Below are 20,615 nucleotides of genomic sequence, written 5' to 3' on the forward strand. Positions count from 1 at the left end.
CTTTGTGTGTTTATAACCTCTTACCTCTACTAGGTTTCTCACAGTTCTTTGGGTCTGTATTCCTTAGCTAAAGTACAAACTAGAGAATTATGAATGTATGAGTTTTAATTAGCCAAAATAGCCTTGAAAACAAATGAGAAATTTACAGCAAACAAAATAAAGAGGGTTAGATGATAGTGTTCACAATGTCAAAAATGTAATTCAACACAGGATGTTACAATTTCAAGAGACAATAAATCAGTTCGATTATTTGTCGATCTTTTCCCAAAGGCAAACTTTTATCCTACCCTAGTCTGGGCCAGTGATTTCCCCATCAACACAGAAGTATGGATCCTAAAAAGACAGATCCTCATTTACTTCCAATCAAGCTTATCTGTCAATGGAGTTATGGCACTGGTCATGTCACTTCAACCAAAACAGTCCAAAGTAGGATTTAGAAATGTATAAGTTCCTTAATTATCAAAGAACATCGGTTCATTTCAAAAGTACCTTGCCTGGGTGACCCTCATAGCCAAGTGTTGCCACTTATATATACAAGACTGTCCCACGTTAAACCCAAAATTATTCAAGTAATAATGTTGATGCTATTTTCATTTTTTGGACTTTCACTAGTGCTATAAGCCTCTTATGTCACTTTTAAGCAAAGGTGCAAATAGTGGTAAAATCTTTAGCTTACTAGTCAATTCAAAACTTCTTCCTCTTTTTGTCTAAGAAAATGTCAATTCTCTTAACCACACAATCTGTGTGATTTTTTAAATTTTTTTAAGATGAATTATTTGAAAACTCAAGATTTCTCACAACTAACTTTTGCTGTAGGGTAGCACAGATTCCTATTACAAATAGTATTAGGCTTAGTTAGTGTAATGAGTTTATCCAGGCTTAATGTTCTCAATTATTTATTGATTTAGCATAAGTTCTAGGCAACTAAACTAAAGTTATTAGTGAATAAAAGTACACATTGTGCATATTAGTTATTCAGAGGGTCTTAACTCAGGTAAGTATTTTCTGAGAAGCATTTAATTTAACATAATCAAGCTGTTACATGGGTAAACAATACAAGTTCTTTTGCCACTTAAAAACTGGAGCTGGCGTGAAGATGGGTTCTCCAGCTCAGCTGCACAGTTGCAATTACTAGTTTCTCAAGACAGATACAGAGTTCATGCAGGGGATTCACTCCTGGTGGTATGATAGCTGAATTCCTCTTCTCTTTCCACATTTCCAATGGTCTCTCTAGGCAGGACTTTAAAAGACAGAGTTAACTGAGTGCTTGTCAGTGACAAGTCTGTAGTTGTTTCCAAGCACGAAGTGCGCTCTGTGGCCAGGCAATGATAGTCCCACTCACTGTCTGTCTCATCCATACTTTTCAGCTTCAGGGAGCAACATGCAGAACAACACAGGACATTTTAGACATTTTCTGCTGGGCTGCATGGCATAGTTCTGCCCTTGGCAAAGCTGATGTGTGCCAATCTGAAAGTGACCCAGGCTTCTGGCAAAGATGTGAAATGTCCAATCAGAATACAAGTTGTGTCCCTTCTCATCACTCAGTGAAAAAAACCGAGCGTCTCCTTGCAAGTTTGTTTGGATGGTTCCAGTATCTTTGTGCAAAACTTATTGTGCTGCACCAATTTTTGTAAGGCATGTCGGGTCATACATTGAATTTCTGCTGCTTAGCCCTCATCAGTAACCTACTTCTATGAGTTACTTTGTGTGGGCTGTTTTGTGGTGTAATCCCTTGGCTAACCTTGCACAATCCCATGATCTTTCTATCAGCAATGTCAGCTTTCTGTACAAATATCTATTGTGAAGTTAGAACAGAGTTTTTATGGAAAGTCTTTTCACACTCCTGGATGGTTCTGTCTTTGTTTAGTATTTTATCATGCAGCACTATCAAGTTATTTGACTCATTCACTTGGTCCATCTCCAATAAAATATAACAATGAGATCATAAAAAAAATACACACCTCTGTACCAATATTTGATTATTCCCTATACTTCAGTGATAAGGTTAGTAGGAACACTACATATGCAAAACTCTCTCTCTGTGACCAACTGCCAAACATAGAATTAATCAGGTCTTACAATCATTTAGACCTTAGAACATTTTGGCTCACCTTAAAGATTTAACTTCACGTTGGTTTCTCAACATCCTACTTGAATTTATCAGCTTCTTTGATACCAAAATAAACACTTTGCTAAATATACTTTTGTAAAAGGTTAGTTATATATCTTTGTGACGTTCCCTCCCCTGCAATCCGGACTGGTGTGTAGCTGTGTCACACCAATTCCTCACTCCTGGGCCCCGATTTACCCCGCTTTGCTGTGAGAACCACCCGCTCCTGGGTCAGCCCACGCCCAGCCTCCTGAGAGTAACCGGTCCTAGTGAAGGAGCGCTTCTGGCAAGCCATTCCTGGGATACACCCCCAGCAAACATCCCCAGTCCCAGATTCAACCCTGGAAACTGCCATCTTGCAGGGTTCAGTGCTGTACCCTGTACCCTGCAAGTTCATCAATTTATCAAAGAAATTGATATGCACCAGCTCTGTCACTCTAAATGAGGTTCTGTGCACACACTCAATCCACATGCACTGTTTTAAATAAAACAAACAAATAAGTTTATTGACTACAGCAAGATTTTCAGTAAATCTAAGTCAGATTAATACAAATCAAAAGATTAATAATTAGTCAAGGAGTTCATCACAATTAACTGAAAGATAACTCGTATCCTAAACTAAGATTAATATTTCAGTCTCTTTCAATCTATGTTAGCTTACCATACAGGCTGGTTGCAATACATCTTGCAACCCCCCTCTGTGGGTAGTTGCCAGTCTTTGATGTTGCTTGGAAGATAGATTCCAGGGGAAAGTCCTTAGACAAAGATGGCTCTCTCTTTTTAACAAGTTTCCTCGACACCCCGTGGGGTCAGGTGATCGTCCATGTCCGGCAATGGGCGTGATTTTTCCCTCTTGAGCCAAAGTGCTCAAAGGTGCTTAGGCCGGTCCATTGTTCCTGTATGCATGCATCTGCTGGCTGTGGAACCACAGCTTTGTGTTTGTCTGCATCTATCCAAGCCAGGTAAGCACACATTTGGGGGTATGGCATAGCAGAGTTTCTTATCTGCACATATGTATGACACTGATGGAAACATGCTACCATAACAATAATGTTCAGTATGTCATGAGCATTCCAAAAACATACTTTGCATTAGACAATACACAGTCACACTATAAGGGTGAACATGGATGATACACAAATCACACGATAAGGGTGGACACGGGGTACTGCGTGTCACATTCTTACTCATCAATTTCTATTTTAAATAGATAGCATGGTCTAAACTACTTGCAGCACATTGCGGTCAGGTTGCCTAGGTGATGAAACTTTCTCAAACTGAAGGGGTCTGCTACCGAAGACCTTTAACAATAAAATAAAATAATAAATTATGCTCTTATATTGCTCTTTAGATAGCTTTAATTTTATGGTAATGTTTCTTAAACCATAATTAACACATTTTAAATGCATTTATCTATGTTATGCCTTATGATACTGTATCGACTAGCATTGCTTGATCTCTAATATCTCTATTACAAATTTTAAAGCATATAAAATAGAAGAAAAGGATCAAACAGGAAGTTACTTCACAATTTAGCAAGAAAGTGTGGTTACCTAGACAGTTAGCTGTTGTAGTTACTCAACCTGTGTTAAAAACAGATAGAACATGTCCCATTTTCTTTTAACAGCTTAGGCTTTAGTTATTCCATGATTTTAGCAAAGCTCCCATTGACTTTAATGGAACCAAGATTACACCTTTATTACTTAGATTCTAATCAGATTCTGGTAGTTATGATTTATGTTAAGGATGGAGAAGGAAGCACTTCATTGTAGACCCAGTCCAAACTCTATAAAGCTCAATTTACAACCCAAATTTTAGCAATGATCAGTAGGAACATGTGACAGCTTTTTGTATCCAATGCCTCCACCCTTCACTTAACCCTATTCAAGATAAGCTAATTACCGTGCCAAATTGTTTTCTGTAGCTCGGTCACGGACACCAGTTTATTGGTCTTTAGGTTCCTTCTCCTTTTCTCCCTGAGTGATGATTTGTAAAGTTCTGTGGATAAAAATGTTCTGAACATCAAATGGAAGTGGCTGTATATACAAGTATGGATGATGTAAAGGAATGTTTGTGAGTATATTGTTCTTTACACAAGCTCTGGCTTTCTGGGCCTGTCCTATGTAAATTTACATATCCTTTGTAAATGTAAATATCTGAATGCCTTGTTCACTTCTATCATATAAGTTACTGTGGCTTGTGTGTTTTCAAATTCAATAGGGGCCTCATTATATCTGTGAAAGTTTTCCTCCCCAAACAGAAAGGACTGTGTGCGGCCTATGTATAGACTTTAGCTAACATTTGCATAAACCTTGCTCACCACCTGGTATCCTGGGAGAGTGAGCAGTGCCTGAAGGAAAATTGCCAGGCTCTTCAAAGAGCTAGCGCAACTCAAGTAACTCAAGAACCACAACCCTCCATGCTCCTGCTTCGGAGCATGAAAGGAAAGGTGAGGCCTCTTCCGTGAGTGTCCTCCAAAAGGCTCAGAGAAGCATCCAGAAATAAATATGCCCATTGCTCACGCAAAGCTCATCTGAACTACGCAGAACTCTTAAAGAGGGTTTGAGAGGCAGAATCTTTGTCGTAGTCCCATAGACCTGGGTCTTCTTACAAAGCCTTCTTCACCTACACAGCACAGCTCACTTCTTACCTTGAGTTGTCCTTTGATGGGAAGAAGGAGGAAAGGCCCCATGACCTATTCCTCACAACACGCTAGGGGGTGTGTGACCCAAATCCTGTCCTAGCCCTATAGAAGAGACTTAAGCTATGTCTGTACCGCTGCAGCTTCACCATTGTAAGGTCCCCTGTGTGGCCCTCTATGTCGACGGGAGAGAGCTCTCCTGTCAGCATAATTAAACCACCCCCAACAAGTGGTGGTAGCTATGTTGGTTGGAGACGCTTTCCCGCCGACATAGCGCTGTCAACACTGGCACTTCTGTTGGTAAAACTTATGTCGGTTAAGGGGCATTTTTTTCACACACACCCTGACCGACAAAAGTGCTCGTCTATGTCCCCTCGCACTTACGTTTTCCACTTCCTTGAGGGGTTGAAGGCAGGCAGCCTGCACACCTTCTGGGGAGAATGTGACTAGCTCAGCCCACTGCTCCATTCATCAGAACTCTACATACTACTCCAGGCCTTGTTGCTATTTCTTCTGCAATGTTTAATGCCTCATAGGGCTGAGATGCATTAAAGTGATAGTGATAGAGTAGAAAAGCTTTTCATGCTGTGGAAAGGAATCTAGAGCCCAGCTCCATGGGGAAAAGTGCAAACCAAAGACACATACACCTATGTGCTAGACTTTTTCCCAACACAAACTGTGAGTCTCTTGCTATGTTTTTGTACAGCACCTAGCACAATGGTGAGTCCAACCTCATCTCTGGGAACTAACATAATAGAGAAGATACATCAAGACAGGAAACAGTTCCAGGAAAACGCTGAATGGGATCTAGCACAGAGGTTTTTCTTAGCAACAAGGTGATTGTGTGGGAGAGAGATATGAGCTGGCCCAGTAATTTTTTCCCCCCAATTTATTCCATTATTTTACTACACTTACACAGCAGTCATTGCCACAATAACTCTTCTTTCTTTTTTGTGATTATCAGAACTGCATCTGCACTCTCCCCCTCTCCTCCCTCCCCCCCACCCTTAGCAGTAGTCCCTATAGGTCAGCTTTGTGCAATATGACAAGGAATTTGCACCTGTTCTGTGAAAGGACTGACTTTCCCAGGCCTGGCATTTGTTAGGAGAGCCAATTTTGGGTTTTTTTTTTTAAAAGGCAAGAACACCACAGTTGGATGGGCTCACTTTCAGTCAGCTGTTCCCTGATTAAAGTTAGTTCTTTTTAAAACATGCTGCACTATGCTGCTATTGTAATTTTTTTTAAAACCACGTGTTTACAAAAGGGGAAGTATATGTGCTGTATATATACACACCTCTAGAGTTGAAGAAAACTTCTAACTCTTACAGCCCTTCCACAGATACAGAAAGACTCAAGCTGGAGAAAGGTAATACTTTTTTTTTTTTTTTTAAACAGAAATGATATTGGAGAAAACACTTATTCAGCACTGTCTCTTAATGGCTATTTTATTCCATTTCTAAATAGGGCCAAAATATCTTTACTTTTAATTGTACAGTTTTAATTCCAAAGGGAAACTACACTAATTAATAATATTTTCAGGAAACTATACCAATAAATAATATTTTCTTTTTAACAGGTTACTTTCAGATCTAAGTTGTACTGGTGTAAATGGGAAATGACTCCACTAAAATCAATGGAGTTAATCTGATTCTAGTCACTGTAATTTAGATTAAAATCTGGTCCATCATCTCAAGGCATTTTCCATGCAACAATCTTAAAGCACTTTGCAAAGGTGGGTATCTATGATCCCACTTTGCAAAGGGATAAGATCAGTCACAGAAAGACTGATTCTTCTCTCACTTACATGGATTTTATGCTGGTGTAATTTCAGTGTTGTTACCAGTGTCAATTTATACTAAGTAACTGAGCACAGGTTTTTCTCCTGTAAAGAGACTAAGCGACTTGTCCAAGGTCTCAGGTACACAATATATTAGACAGTATATTAAATATTTAAGTGACAAACAGCTTAATTGTGTATTCTTAGTGAATGGGGGGAAAAAGGAGTCATAAATGTAAAACACATAAAATATAGAAAATAATGTATTACAACGTAAACTGAATAAACAAACCCTACCAATGACTCCTAGTCACAAGAGTAACAGAAAATTCCCAGCATTAAACACAAAGATTTCTCATCTAGGAACAATAACAAAACAATGCTGGGTTGTAAAAACACAAATGTGTGAATTTGTTTCTAACTTTGTAGTTGAATAGACTTTTTTTATATAATGAGGAATTTTTCATATATGATTAAGATATGCATAAAATGGCTAAAATTTTCAAATCTGGGTACCTGATGTTAGAGTCGTAGGGATGGAATTTACAAGAGCACTTAAGGCTCAGATCCTTAAAGGATCCTAACCTATTGAAATCAGTCCCGTTTACTTGGTCTAAAATTGTATTTGGGAGCCTAAATTTGGGAGCCCAAATATCTATTTAAGAATCTACCTTCAGTGCCCAGGTTTTGAAAATGCTGGCTAATATAGTTTTAGATGGATCTATTTATTGATATGGGTGGACTTCATTGTAAGATCCTATTGAGTGCAAATGTGTGTTAATATTTTAAGTTTGTGAAACAAACATTGAATTAATTCTAGGAATGTTTGGTATCCCTTGCCATACATTTATTTGGGAAATGTCAGCTGTTGTGCATTAATACGTTAGAATGAATCTATAGAATGCGAAAAAGAGAATCCTGAGGGGCGGGACTCCAATCTTGGCAGGTAATAGGACTCTCAGTTCACATTTAGAAGCTATTCATTGGTAATTCCTCAGCAGAAGTTGGAATCCTTTGTCTCGTGCCATTCATGGGGTAAATTTACTATTCCCTTTTCTACTTCCTCCATATGTTTACAAATGTAACAGGTGTTAGCATTGCAGCATCAAAGTCAAACGGGATTTCTCAGATCTCTGCCATATTCCTGCACTATCTAGTTTCTGTGTTTATACAACAGACAGAAGTTAAGATTTATTGTTATATGTATAATATTGCTCTATGAGCTTGGCAATTCATAGCCCTGGCACCTCTTGACTTTCCGTGTCAGACTTGGTACTGAGTTATCTGTTTTAAGCAGTGCTTAATTTGTGATGAAAGAGGTGCCAGGGTTCAAGCCACTTTTTTACTTTCATAACTGACACAGCAAGACAACAAGCACCGGGGCTATGAATTGCCAAGCCTAGAGGTGCCGAGGCTCTGAACTGCCATGCACCAGAGGTTCCAGGGCTCAGCCCTAGCACAAATTAAGCACTGGTTTTCAATCACCTGGCGTATGACCCAGTTTCAAACAAGAGTTCCAATAAAGACATTGACCAGCTGGGAAAGCAATAGTGCAAAAATAATCTCGTGTTATTATATTATATAAATGCACAGAGTGAATAATCTATTCATATAAAGATGAACAATAGAGTTTTGTTAAATCCTGCAAAAATCCTTCTGTGAATATTCACTCCAATTCTGGTCACAGCAGAAAACAAAACACACACACACTTGAGTTTTGCCCCATAATGAAGAAGTTATCTACCCCAATCGCAATTTCCCTGAAAAGTCTGAACAGTTGCTTTGCAGGCCTGCCATGGCAGGAGCCATGGAGAAATCAATCATATCCCAGAAGTGAGCTGGTGTGAAAAAACAGATTAACGAGGCTGTGCTTCCTAACCTGATAACCTCTGCTACTCATGGCACTGGCATTCCGGGTATCCCTACTCAGAATTTGGAATATATTTTTATGTGTGAATGTAGCAGGGATCTCTTGGAGATGGCTGAATATTAAGAGCTAGATTTTCCTTATACAAGTTGTATAATTTCATTGACTTCAGTGGCATTAGAGTGAAAGCAGAATCAGGCCCATAGAATCCAGACATGGAAAAGACTCAGTAGGAGTCATCTAGCCAGTGTCCCTGCCAGTGCAGTCTAATTAAGGGATCAGGGAAAATGTCTAGCACTGGGAAGGCTGAGTGGGCAGAGACCTGACCTGCTTGCCTGCTTTCTGATAAGACTTCATGTCAACCACTGCCTTCCAGTTTCCCAGTCCCCGGTCTACTCCCCATCCCACCACACACAAGCACATGACTAGAGGTAAGTGGGAAATGTTTCATAGAAAAAACTCTAACAGAAAATGCAGTGTCCACAAAATCAAAATGTTCTGCAGGAAAATATCAAGTTTGCCATAATTTTTTTTTTCAATTTTGCAATCAGGAAAATCAGAGAAATATTTTGTTTTGAGTCAGGTTGACCCCAGTCAAAATATTTTGCTTTGTCAATTGAATAAAAATGTTTCATTTTAGGTCAATTGATCATTAATCTATGTCTACTTAAGGTGCTGCAATTCCTTATGGGAGATGTAGTTTGGGTTTCTCATACACCCATTCTCTTCTGTTGACTGGGCTCCCTCGCTGGACTACATCTCCCATCATGCATCCCAGTCTCCCTTCTGGCTGAATTGCCATGGTACATTATGGGAGATGTAGTCCAGCCAGGGAGCCTGTCCATAGAGGAGGATTTGGATGAGACACTCTGGAACTACAACTCCCATAAGGCATTGCAAAAAATGCAGGCAGACTCAGTTCAATGCTGAAACAAGCCAAAATTAAATGTTTCAGCATTTCAGAATCAATTTTTTAAACTTTCTGTTCAATGAGAAATGCTAATGTTCTGACTTTTCTACCAAATAAAGGGGTGGGGGGATTTCAAAATATTGGAACTTCCCACATGACAGAAATTCTGATTTTTTTTTTAAACCAACTCTACACTTCACCCACCTCTCTGCCTCTGATCTCTGACTTCAGTGTTAGGGAAGGCAAGTTAGCCATGATGGCACAGGGCCAAGTTGGGAAACAGTGGGGAGTTTGAGCAATCAGCAGTGAGGAAGCAATACAGAAAAGGCAGAGGAGAAGGGAGTGGAAGAACATTAACAAGGAATGTAGTGCTATGTGTAAATTGGGAGAACGGGTCATCGATGAGAGGAATGAGTGTGGGGTTCATATGAGAGAGGAAGGGCAAGGAACTGCAGACACATATAACCATCTCAGTACAGTATATGTTAAAACAGCCCCTCTCTCCTGCACACAAGTGTTCAACACTATGTTCTGTTTGAGTAGAGCAGAACAATGGTGAGATCCTGATCTACTGCATCAATGAGCAAAGCAGGCTTCTTTAATCAACTGGGGAGAAGACAGACAGGAAACTGCTGCACATTTAAGTTATTTCAAATAATAGACAGAGACAAAAGAATAAGAAACCAAGTTGCTTTCGTCCCTAATAACCCTGTCTGGCTCTAGACACATATTACGCTAAAATGCTGTTTCTGAAATTGCTGTCAAAGCTTTGACAGCAAAGAGACTATATGACATGGTGTTTATTTTTTCCCCAGAGATGGGTCTGCTGACTGTGATCGTGTGCCTTGTTGCTGCACTGCACCAAACTGTTGGACAGGTACGAGCCTTCATCTCTATGCAAAGGAACAGGAATGGGCTGAGTTTTGTACTGAGCCACCTCCAAAATAGTTACTTGGTTGGAGTTCCATAACTACACATGGTATCTGACCACCAGTTCCACTGACTTCAGCATGTGCTCTGAGCATCTCCACATTTTTCCCTGCAAAGAATTCACCCTTGTTGATGTAAATACTTTCCACAGCTAAGGGTCTGCTTCTCCTCTCACACTAGTCTTATACTGGTGTAATTTCGCCGAGTTCAGTGGAATTATGCTTGATTGAACCTGGTGCAAGCAAGAGGGGAATCAAACTTTGTTGGTATGGAAATGCTGGTGCTGTGGTGGTTTCATGAGAAACCTCTATTTTCTGGAACTCCTTCATAGCACTTTGCCATCCTAATGGAAACAAACGGAAAGCAGGTAGTTTCCTGCTGGCTGCTTCTAAGAAAAGATTCTAAAGAGACTGCTTGTTCACAGAGGACAGACACTTCAAAGTTATTCACATACAGAGCACCTTCATTTATCTGAATTTCAACTATCCAAAACTCCCTGTTGTCCAAAACAGGATCATGTCCCCTGACATCTATTAATTACATTGGAAATTCCCACAATGATCTGAAATATTATTTGCATGCATTCAGCGTCCTCCTGATATTCAACTCCCATTCTATTTTGTTCAATAAAACTGTTTTCTAGTCACAGATTAAGCATTGGGCACCATAGCAAACTGGGTTCATTCATTGCTCTTTTGTTAACCGTATTGTCCAGTCAGGAGTAGAATACATTTTTATTCTTTAAAACTTTTTTCTGTCTTTGAAATTGATGGAGACAGATGCACATAGGCTCTCCATTCACATCAGAAGCTACAGACCAAATCTCTGATTTGTCTGATCTCAGTCCTGGGTACTAAATATTTTACAGTAGAGATCATTAGAATTCAGGGTCCCATTTTGGGACATTTTCTTTCAAAAACATGTGTAAAGTTCTAGTTTTCCAAGGTCTTTTAAAATTATTTTTCTGATCCTTCTCCATATTAGTTGTGAGCCAGACCCTTCTCTTCATTGTGATATTGACAACAAACCTTTCTCTGTCAGGACATGAGTCGGTTTCACTCTAAAGCCATTTAACTTAAATGCCAGGAATCCACTGAGTGCTGATCCAGACCTGAGTTTTTCCAAAGTAGGGAAGTGTTTGGGATCCAGCATCTTGTTCAGGCCATTCTAGAGACAAAGTTTGATATTGGATGCACATCTGTGCTTCCCAAACACTGAGGGTTGTTTGGATCTGGGCATGCGGTTCAGGCTAATCTCTGCATTCCCAAAGGCAGTTCTGGGATTGAGAGGCTCAATTGAGGAGGAAAGGGAGAGCGGCAGGACTTTAGTGACTGTAGGAACAAGAGGGAATTCACCAGCAGATGAAAACAAAATGGGTCACCAGAGATTGGCGGAGTAGAAGGAGAGGAATCAGGGACTACTGAAAATAACCTGCTAAGAGAATGGGAGGGAAGGCGCTAACCAATGGTGGTGGCAAACAGAGGTGATTAGATGGATGGTATGGAAGGTATCAGTGGAAAGCATCCAGGGGAATTGCAATGAGCAGAGAGGACCAGGGAGTTAATGAACTAGGTTAATGGAAGGGAAAGACAGACAAGCCAGGAATGCAGGAGATAGAAGGAGCCAAATATATAGGTATTAGAATGGACAGTAGGAGGGGGCAGTATTGGATATGAGATTGACTGGGGCACCAAGAGACCAAAAGGGAGGTTTGGGAATCTACTGACTGAGGAAACAGAAGGGAAGGCAATACATTGAGGAGTAGGGGACTTAAGCCATAGAGAAGAGGGATGGGGTCAGGATAGGTCTTCCGCTACCTCACTAAAAAGACAGAGGAAAGGACACCCGCTTACCGACAGTGTTCCATAACCATAGGGGATGCGACCAACACCAGCGAGAGACACTTAAACAGCTCCTAAGAATATTATGAGTACTGTCTACTCACTAATTGTGCTTGTTAAAACAGTCACAGGAACCACAGGTGAATGCACTGAGTGTGGTGGGATGTGGCAAACAAAAATGAGAAGACACCTTTCCTGTGGTTTTTTCCCTTTAGAGGCCAGCAGAGGGTTATGCTGCTTTGTCTCCTTCCATTGTGAATAACCAAAAGGTGATCGTCGACAAGCACAATGAGTTTCGGAGAAGGGTTAATCCCACTGCCAGCAACATGCTGAAGATGGTAAGCTACATGGCCTTGGGGTTCTTAGAGATCTGAAATGTTTCCCATTGTTGCATAGGGGCAAATTTGCCATCCGAATCCTTTCCACGGTAAGGTGCAACTTTCCAGCTAAGTTGGGGGAGTGTAAGCAGAGTAGGAGAGAAGCATGTCCTTGCGGTTTGGAACTGGACTAGGAGCTGGAAAGCCTGGGATCTACTCCTGCTCTGCCGCAGGCTTCCTGTAAAGCCATGCACCAGTCAATTACAGAGGGATTTTTTCAAAATTACTGGAGTGAGTTAGGAGCCTGAGTGCTATTGAAAATCCTACCCTTAACCTCTGTGCCTGAGTTTTCCCATCTATTAAACTGAAATAACCTCCCAGGATCACTGGGAGTCTTAAGTCAATAATATTTCTACATTGCTTTGAGATGTTTGAATGGAAGGAGCTCTAGGAGAGAAATTCCCATCCCCGTGCAGGAGTCTAGTACATGGCTCTGCAGCACTTATGTCACATTTAAGCCCTTAAAATAAGGCCTGAGTGGTGCATAGGCCTGGACTATCAGATACTGTCCCTCCAGGCCCCTTTTGCATGGATTGCCAGCTACTGGATCTTTTGTGTGCTGGAACTGTGCAAAGACCTTTGCCCCAACATACTTCTAATGTACACTGCAGGTTTCATGTCTTTTATGACTGTCCAACCATTATTAAAGCAGGTTGGAAATTGGTTTACAGACCATTCCATTGGACCTCGGCATTGCTACCATCACAAACCACGTCACTTTTCAGGGCTAGGCTCTAAAATATAGAGATTTTGGTTAATTCATTCATGGTGACGGAATCGTCATCTCTCAGGCTGTGGGGTTGAGCAGTTTTCCTTTAAGGGAACTATCCACTTCAAATAGGCAGATGAAATCTTCAGTACATTATAAAATTCAGGATCCCCAGCTAGTATAAACCAGCATAGTTCCAATAACTTCCGATTAGACCCCCTGAGTATCCAGTCCATGATCTCCAGATCTATATTTAGTTCTACATTCACTATTACAGATTAGTTTTACCAACAGGTAAATATGATATTTCTTCTTTGTTTCCTTCAGGTATGGAATCCTGAAGCTGAGAGCAATGCTCAGAGATGGGCAGATCAGTGTAAAATGTCCATCAGTCCTAGAGAGGAGAGAGTCATCGATGGTAAGTGAAGGGTAACTGATAAATAATGAGTGATTGAAATAAGCATCTGGAGACTTACAGGTACAAGCGTACTGCTGATAGAGTGTTATTTTAGCAGAGCTGGAGCACTGATATGGAAAAGAGAGGTGGAGATTTCACTTCCAGATCCATATTGTTAGGGGCCTGTAATGCAATAAGGGGGAAAAAATCACCTGAGTTAATACTTGGCACACCTGAGCTCAGCCAGAGGGTAAATGTTTTCTTCACCATGCAAGAAAATTGCTTCAAGCTTTTTTGTTTTTCTCCCCATTTCCCCCCACCAAGAGCAATGGGGGAAGGGTGGGGGGGCGAGGGGAGAACAGACATTTTCTATGGAACAGGGAGAGGAATCCATTAATTCTGGGTGCTGTATCTTGACGATTGAGACATGAAGCTCTTTGGGGAAGGGACTGCCTTTTACTATGTCATTAGAGCTCCTAGTACAATTAAACCCTAATCTCTCTGTTAGGGCCTTTAAGTGCTATTATAATACAAATAATTAGCAAAGTGGAATTTAAAATGATGCCCAAGATTTGCGTGGGTCTTCTGCACAGGGTTGAATTTTACCTACAAAGAAGTTTGATTATGTTGTACATGCCACTTGTACAGTTATTGGAGGAGGGAGACTATTTTAATCTAATATTTAATGGTAGCCTCTTAATCCAAGAATGATTGATATTATCTTTTCACTAGAAATCAGTATTATTTTTTAATCTGCCTTTCTCATCGAGTATTTCGGTGAGGTGTTTCTAGTTTAAAAAGCCTGCAAATAAACATCTCTGGACATACAGGGCATGCTCCAAAGCCTATGGAAGTTAAGGGGACACTTTTTATTGTCTTCACTGGGGTTAGAGCAGGTCAATAGATCCTTCTTTAGAGGTCCTGGTGTTTCGGAACTGCTTTTTTCAGACTAGAAATGAGGTGTACATTTTTAACAGTGAGGGTAATTAACCAGTGGAACAATTTTCCAAAGATTGCAGAGGATTCTCTATCCCTGAAATTTTTTCAGTCAAGACAGGATCTTTTTTTCTAGAAGATCTGCTCTAATTCAAACAGGAATTATGGTGGCGAAGTTCTATGGCCTATGATGTTATGCAGGAGATCAGACTGGCGGATCACAATGATCCCTTCTGGCCTTGGAATTGTTGAATCTCTAAATAGAGACAATGCACAGGGTAGAAACATGGTGGTTAACCTAACCTTAGAATGCAATTCACGTCTCCTGCTATTCCCACAGTACCTCAACTTGTCTTCACGCTGTCTTGAAACCGCCTCATTTCTATTTTCAGGTGTCCTCTGTGGTGAAAATATATTGCAGGCAACTTATCCCCTCTCTTGGTCTAATGCAATCCAATCCTGGCATAATCAAGTGGCTAATTTCAAATATGGTACTGGAGCAATCAAAGACAATGCACCTATTTCTGGCTACACTCAGGTATGGAGATTAATGACAAACTTCCAACAAATGAAATATTATTTTAGGAAGAAAAGGGATAATACTGTGGAAATAAAATATATTTATTTTAGCACCTATGTATCTCTATCAAAGTCAATGGAATTGTTTCAGTGTAATTAAGGGAAGTGAGGAAACTGTACTACCAGAAACTTACTATTACTATTATCTGTCATTCACTGCCTGATCCTAAGCCCATTGAACTAATTAAGAACTTTTTCCATTTACTTCAAGGGCATTGGATCAGGTATTTAATAAGATATATTCCAGCAGAAAATTATATTTGTTTTTTCCCATAATGAGACAAAAGGTCAAAGTATCTTAAAAAAATACTAAATTCTGGAATGAAAATTTCTGAAAAAATGTTCATTTGGAAATGTCAAAGCAACACATTTAAAAGCGTTGATTAGAACAAAAAAGAAAACATTTATTTTCCTCTCTGAAAAATCTGATAGGTGTTTTACAAAGGATGGTTCGTCAGAAGGTCCAGGCTGCTCCCAACTGCTAAATTGCATTTTTTTTAAAGCTAAAAAGACGGTCAATATTTTCTTGATATTACTTTTCCATGTAAGCAATTGCTACAGTTCCCACAGGGGTGTTTTGGGTTCATGAACTGAAGGGCTGGTGTTCTGTGAAGGGGCTCTCAGATCATCCATGAATGAAATTAAGCCCTGCTGATTGAATCTACTTATTTTCATGCCTGCAGGTGGTTTGGTATAAATCTTACAAGGTTGGATGTGCAGTTGCCTACTGCCCTGAGAATCGGTTCCAGTACTATTACGTTTGCCAGTACTGCCCCGCGTACGTACTAATACATATTTACTTTAAGGTGAAACACTTTGGAAGATGTTTTCAAACCTTCTACATGACTAAAAACTGGGAAATGAGGAAGCATGTGGATGCGCAGCTAGTGACTCCTAGAACTGAATGTACATGTCCTATTTTAATTGGGTGCAGATTTGCAAGCATCAGTGTTGTGAACACTTTTGGATACAAAAGGAGTAAAACTGAAAGAGGCATGCGCTGACTTTGGGTCATATTGTTAATACGTATTTTGTTTTATGTTGAAGTGACAGTCAATGAGACTTAAGCTTATGTTTAAGCACCTTGCAAAACAGGCATGGACAGTTGAATTGGTGCTCAAGCCCTGACATTTATGTAAGGCAATCAGGAAAAGACCAAAAATACTTTCAAAAGCCAGTTTTGATTTTGCTGTAAATGAATATTCAGGGGTGTTCTAATATTTGTACGCCTCTAATACTTATCTACTTCAAAGGGGTGCTGTAAGGGTTATTTCATTACTGCTCACAAAGCATTTGGAGGTCATTGGATGGAAGGTGCTATGAACTGCAGAAGACTAATTGTGATACAGTATATGCTATACAAGGACCAAATTATTAAACTGAATTTAAAAAATTCTAACCACAGAAATGTATGTCTTTCTTGCCTTTCAAATCTAATATGCTGTATCCAAAGCATAATTTGAACTAAGACAGAATTGTTTAGGAGCAGGTTTCACACATAAACTATGGAATTACTTCTACATTATACAGTGTGTTAACTTTATTTTAACATAAGGGATATATTATATTGAATTGCTTTTTAATTTCAGAGGGAATGTTGGAACAGACCTCTCTAAACCTTACAAACAGGGACCAACTTGTGGCGATTGTCCTAATGCCTGCGACCAAGGACTCTGCAGTAAGTTAATGGTTCTTTCAAAATCTTTCTTAAGAAATAAATACAAATGGTAGATTACATTGGATAATAACATCATGACTAGAGTTCTGTCAAGATAGCCCTCATCCCATTGAAATATGTTTTTACTCAACTCTTTCATAATAATCCCTTGGGAATTTAAAACAAACACTTGTACAACTTTTCCCTGCTTTTTCTCAAACTCTACAATAAAATCCTCTGGTATCTCTCAAACTAAATAAGTAGCTATTTTGCACAATATTTAATAAATAAGAGCCCCTTTAAAACATCCATGCATAAAGTAAATCCCATCAACTCTGTCATAGTGCTAGATTTGCACAGTGGGCTATGTAATCTATGTAGTATTAGCAGTGCCCTCTGTTGGAGAACTCACTATTTTGTAGTAAAATTTTTCAGCTGTGTGCACCTCATTGCATTTCATTTAGGGACACAAACACCCAGTAAACACACAAGCTGGTGAGTTATACCTGTGCATAGAGCCCTATATATTCATTTATGCTTTGCAGGCCTAAATTAGATGACCTAAAATAGGCCTAAAATAGTTTCACCTTTCAATTTGCATTCCTCCCACCCCACCCCAGTCTCTGAAACTGAGAAAAATACTTCTCTGCTTCACAATACTTGGTTGTGCAGCTTAATTCATTAAAGCTTTAAAACCACTTTGAGATCCTCAGATGGAAGGTGCTAATTATTATTACCAACATTGATTTGTGTTCAGGACAATAATTTCCTAACAAAAATGAAAATAAACTGTCCTTCTATTCTTGGTACTACCTTACAGTTCAGTCCCGGTATATCTCCACTGACTTAGTTGATTGATGCCAGGATTGATTTTGACTTATCTTCCCCCATACACTGTAAGATATGGCTTATTTTCAGTTTCAAAGTGATATTCATTGAGTGCCAGTGACTAAAACCTACCTTGGCCAAAACACAGCTTTGATTCTGCTTTCAACTTACATCAGTGTAAATCCATTGAAGCCAGTTTGGAAGGAGGCGCACCAGGTTATTGCTGGTACAAAAACAGAGAGGAAAACAAGACTACACAGGTTATGAAGACAATTGATTGAAAAATACAATTTGAAAGGGAAACAATTAACTGATTTAGGACTGACTTATGCCTTTATCATCTAACTCTGTTTACCATTTGGTTTATTTCAGCCAACCCTTGCAAGTATGTGGATAAATACGCAAACTGCGGCACCTTGAAAGATCTCTTTGGCTGTAACCATGCTATGGTGAAGGAACAATGTCAAGCTTCCTGCAAATGCATCACTGAAATAAAATAATATCCTGCTATCCATCACTTTCTCTTCCTTCAGATTGTTTTATTTGAAAGAGAAAAACGAGCCCAGGGTAAAACAAAAACATTCCCAATATTTTCAGCATTGCTTAAATACTGGATAAAACTATAATGAAGCTGCACTCTGCGTTATCTGTTATAAAGCCTGAACAGTGTTTAGTAATTGAAACTATTTCTATTGTAACTTTAGATTATTCAAAAAATAAATCTTATTTCAGCTATTAATGGGCATGGGTCTATTACAGGAGTGGGTGGCTGAGGGTCTGTGGCCTGCAATGTGCAGGTGAGACTAGATGATCATGATGGTCCTTTCTGGCCTTAAAGTCTTTATGTCTACTTCCAAACATGGAACTCACGCTGAGTTTTATTCTTAAACAGGAAATAATATACTTGATTTTTTCTTATTTTATTATTTTTGTATTGCACATTAAATGTCAGTTGATTTGCCTCTGACTTTTTCTTTGACTATAAGATTAATTTAATCCTGCTAAATAAAGCACTGCTTAACTCCACCATTGCAAAATAATTCTTGCCTATAATTCTTTGCCACAGTGCATGAAATATTTCACAAAATATTTAAGCCAAAGAATGCTTTCAGTTGCTTTCAATTATGATTTCTTTATTCAGATTACCTCCTTTTCATATGAGAAACAGATTCACCAAAACTGTGATGTGAAGCCATTGAAAAAATAGCAAACAAGGAAAGATACATGTATTACCCTTACACGTGTAATTATAATAATAATGAGACTGCAGAGTTTCATGTTCCTTCTGCACCTCCTAACAGTATTGTAGTTGGTCGTTAGATGGCGATAGTGTCACACCTGAGCAATGGTTACAACCTACAAATGGGCATGAAACACATTGTATTAAAGTATGAAGCATTCCAAAAGCTCACTATCCATTATCATTTAGGGTCTGGTGCCCAATATTCAGGGTGTGTTGCAATGGAGTGCTTTGTATTTTGATGAAAGAGCAGTGTATAGTAAGATGGGAGGGGGGGAGTATTTAGATCATGCTGTAATTAGCGCCTCCCAATTGGAAAATACCCCCATATTTCAAATTCTTTGAGTGCTATGTTAGCTGCATGGGGATGAGTCTTGAAAAGGCGGCAAAGAGGAGAAAAATTAAGTTATTCCACCCTCCTTTCCATAGTACACCTACACAGCCAAGATCAGGGATGTGCATTGATTTTATCCATTGTTAGATCAGTCTTAAGCTCACTCCCTGGGCCGCTGATGTGCCTTACAAGCTTTCCAAGCTGGTATGGAGGGGGCCATAACTCCATAGCCACCTTACCTTCACCTAGGAAACTAGCACCTGCAAGGTTCCTTGAATGAGACAAGGTTTGTGCTCCTCTACAAGATTTAGCTGAGAACCTTAGTCCTCATCACCATAGTATCCGAGCAACTCACAACATTCCCTTGAGGTCAAGAAATATCATTGTCCCCTCTTTATCAATAGGGAACTAAAGGCTAGATAAACTTGTGGGCCAATTCTATGGCCATTGAATTCAATGAGAACCCTTCTATTGACTTCAGTGAGAGAGGCTCAGGCCCTCAGACACTGAAAAAAGGCCACACGATAAGACTGAGGTGACATTGGGAATTGAATAGGGGTCTCCAGATCCACAGATCAGCCTTTGAACCTCAAGACCATTCTTCAACACCATGCCTGGCCCATGGACAGGCACACAAGAAATAAGTCCTTCTTGTAAAATATTGATCTGAAAACAAAATGGATTCCAGAGAAATGTCAGCCCCATGCTAAATAACATTTTCTAATTGTCTTCCGTGGAGAGGAGACAAGCACCACATTGAAGCCCAAGATAGAATCAAACCAATAGATGGTGAGAGGATTTTTGTCTGTTTGAAGGGACTCAACCCTTAGGCTTGATTTACATCAGTGTGGGTCAGGAGTAACACCGCTGAAAACCCATGTAAGTGAGAGCAGAGTAAGGTCCACCTTCTCTAAGCAGAGGCCAAGGTTTCCAAAAGCAAGTAGCGATATGGAGTGCTTCAGCATTTCGCACCCAACTTCAGTTGCCTTCAAGGGTTTGAATTTTCAGAAAGCGCCAAACACCTCTCCTCTGAAAATCAGACCCCTTCAAGGTGACTCAGATTGGTGCAATGACCGATGTACCCCAAATTGCTAGTCACTTTTGAAAATGCCAGCTAGAGTGTAAGACTGATAGCTTAATTCAGATGGCAGATTTGTCCCTCCAGTTGGCTTTAAGGGATCAAAGGAGAATCAGATGCAGTCATAAGAAAAATCTCATCCCAACTTGGTCGGGGCAGAGATCATCCCCAGGCTCTGAGAAGTAAAACACAACATTTAACATCATCCACTTTCCATGTCAAAGACAGAAGAAGAGACTTGATCATTAACATAAAAAGCTCACATGGAAATTTACTGAGACCCAATCACAGACTTGCAAAAAACTGGGCAATGGGAACGAGAAAGGTGTATTCAACCCCTACAGCCTGTTCAATCCAAAATAGACACAGAATATTACATTGGGACCAGTCTAATTCTCTTTATT

The 20,615-nt window shown here is 39.7% G+C and overlaps 1 protein-coding gene across 1 annotated transcript; it reads left to right on the top strand.

Annotated features, from left to right (window-relative positions):
• The first annotated feature begins 6,083 nt into the window (after window positions 1-6,083).
• Window positions 6,084-18,579, top strand: LOC137159249 (cysteine-rich venom protein-like). The gene is made up of 8 exons (XM_067557403.1): window positions 6,084-6,117; window positions 10,121-10,182; window positions 12,292-12,414; window positions 13,490-13,580; window positions 14,888-15,033; window positions 15,758-15,852; window positions 16,664-16,752; window positions 17,932-18,579. The coding sequence occupies exons 2-8, from the start codon at window positions 10,123-10,125 to the stop codon at window positions 18,057-18,059; spliced, it is 732 nt and encodes a 243-aa protein (XP_067413504.1). The 5' UTR covers window positions 6,084-6,117; window positions 10,121-10,122; the 3' UTR covers window positions 18,060-18,579.
• Window positions 18,580-20,615: the final 2,036 nt, after the last annotated feature.

Source organism: Emydura macquarii, unplaced genomic scaffold, assembly GCF_026122565.2.
Source record: "Emydura macquarii macquarii isolate MOO-44397 ecotype Brisbane River unplaced genomic scaffold, CSIRO-AGI_Emac_v2 contig_1822, whole genome shotgun sequence".
NCBI lineage: Eukaryota > Metazoa > Chordata > Testudines > Chelidae > Emydura > Emydura macquarii.

What these genes read in the sequence shown, in the direction of transcription:
- LOC137159249 (XM_067557403.1), top strand. Translation starts at nt 10,123, where the DNA reads ATGGGTCTGCTGACTGTGATCGTGTGCCTTGTTGCTGCACTGCACCAA. An exon ending in CTATTTCTGGCTACACTCAG is followed by an intron (nt 15,034 to 15,757) that starts GTATGGAGATTA and finishes TCATGCCTGCAG; the next exon opens with GTGGTTTGGTATAAATCTTA. An exon ending in GTTTGCCAGTACTGCCCCGC is followed by an intron (nt 15,853 to 16,663) that starts GTACGTACTAAT and finishes TTTTAATTTCAG; the next exon opens with AGGGAATGTTGGAACAGACC.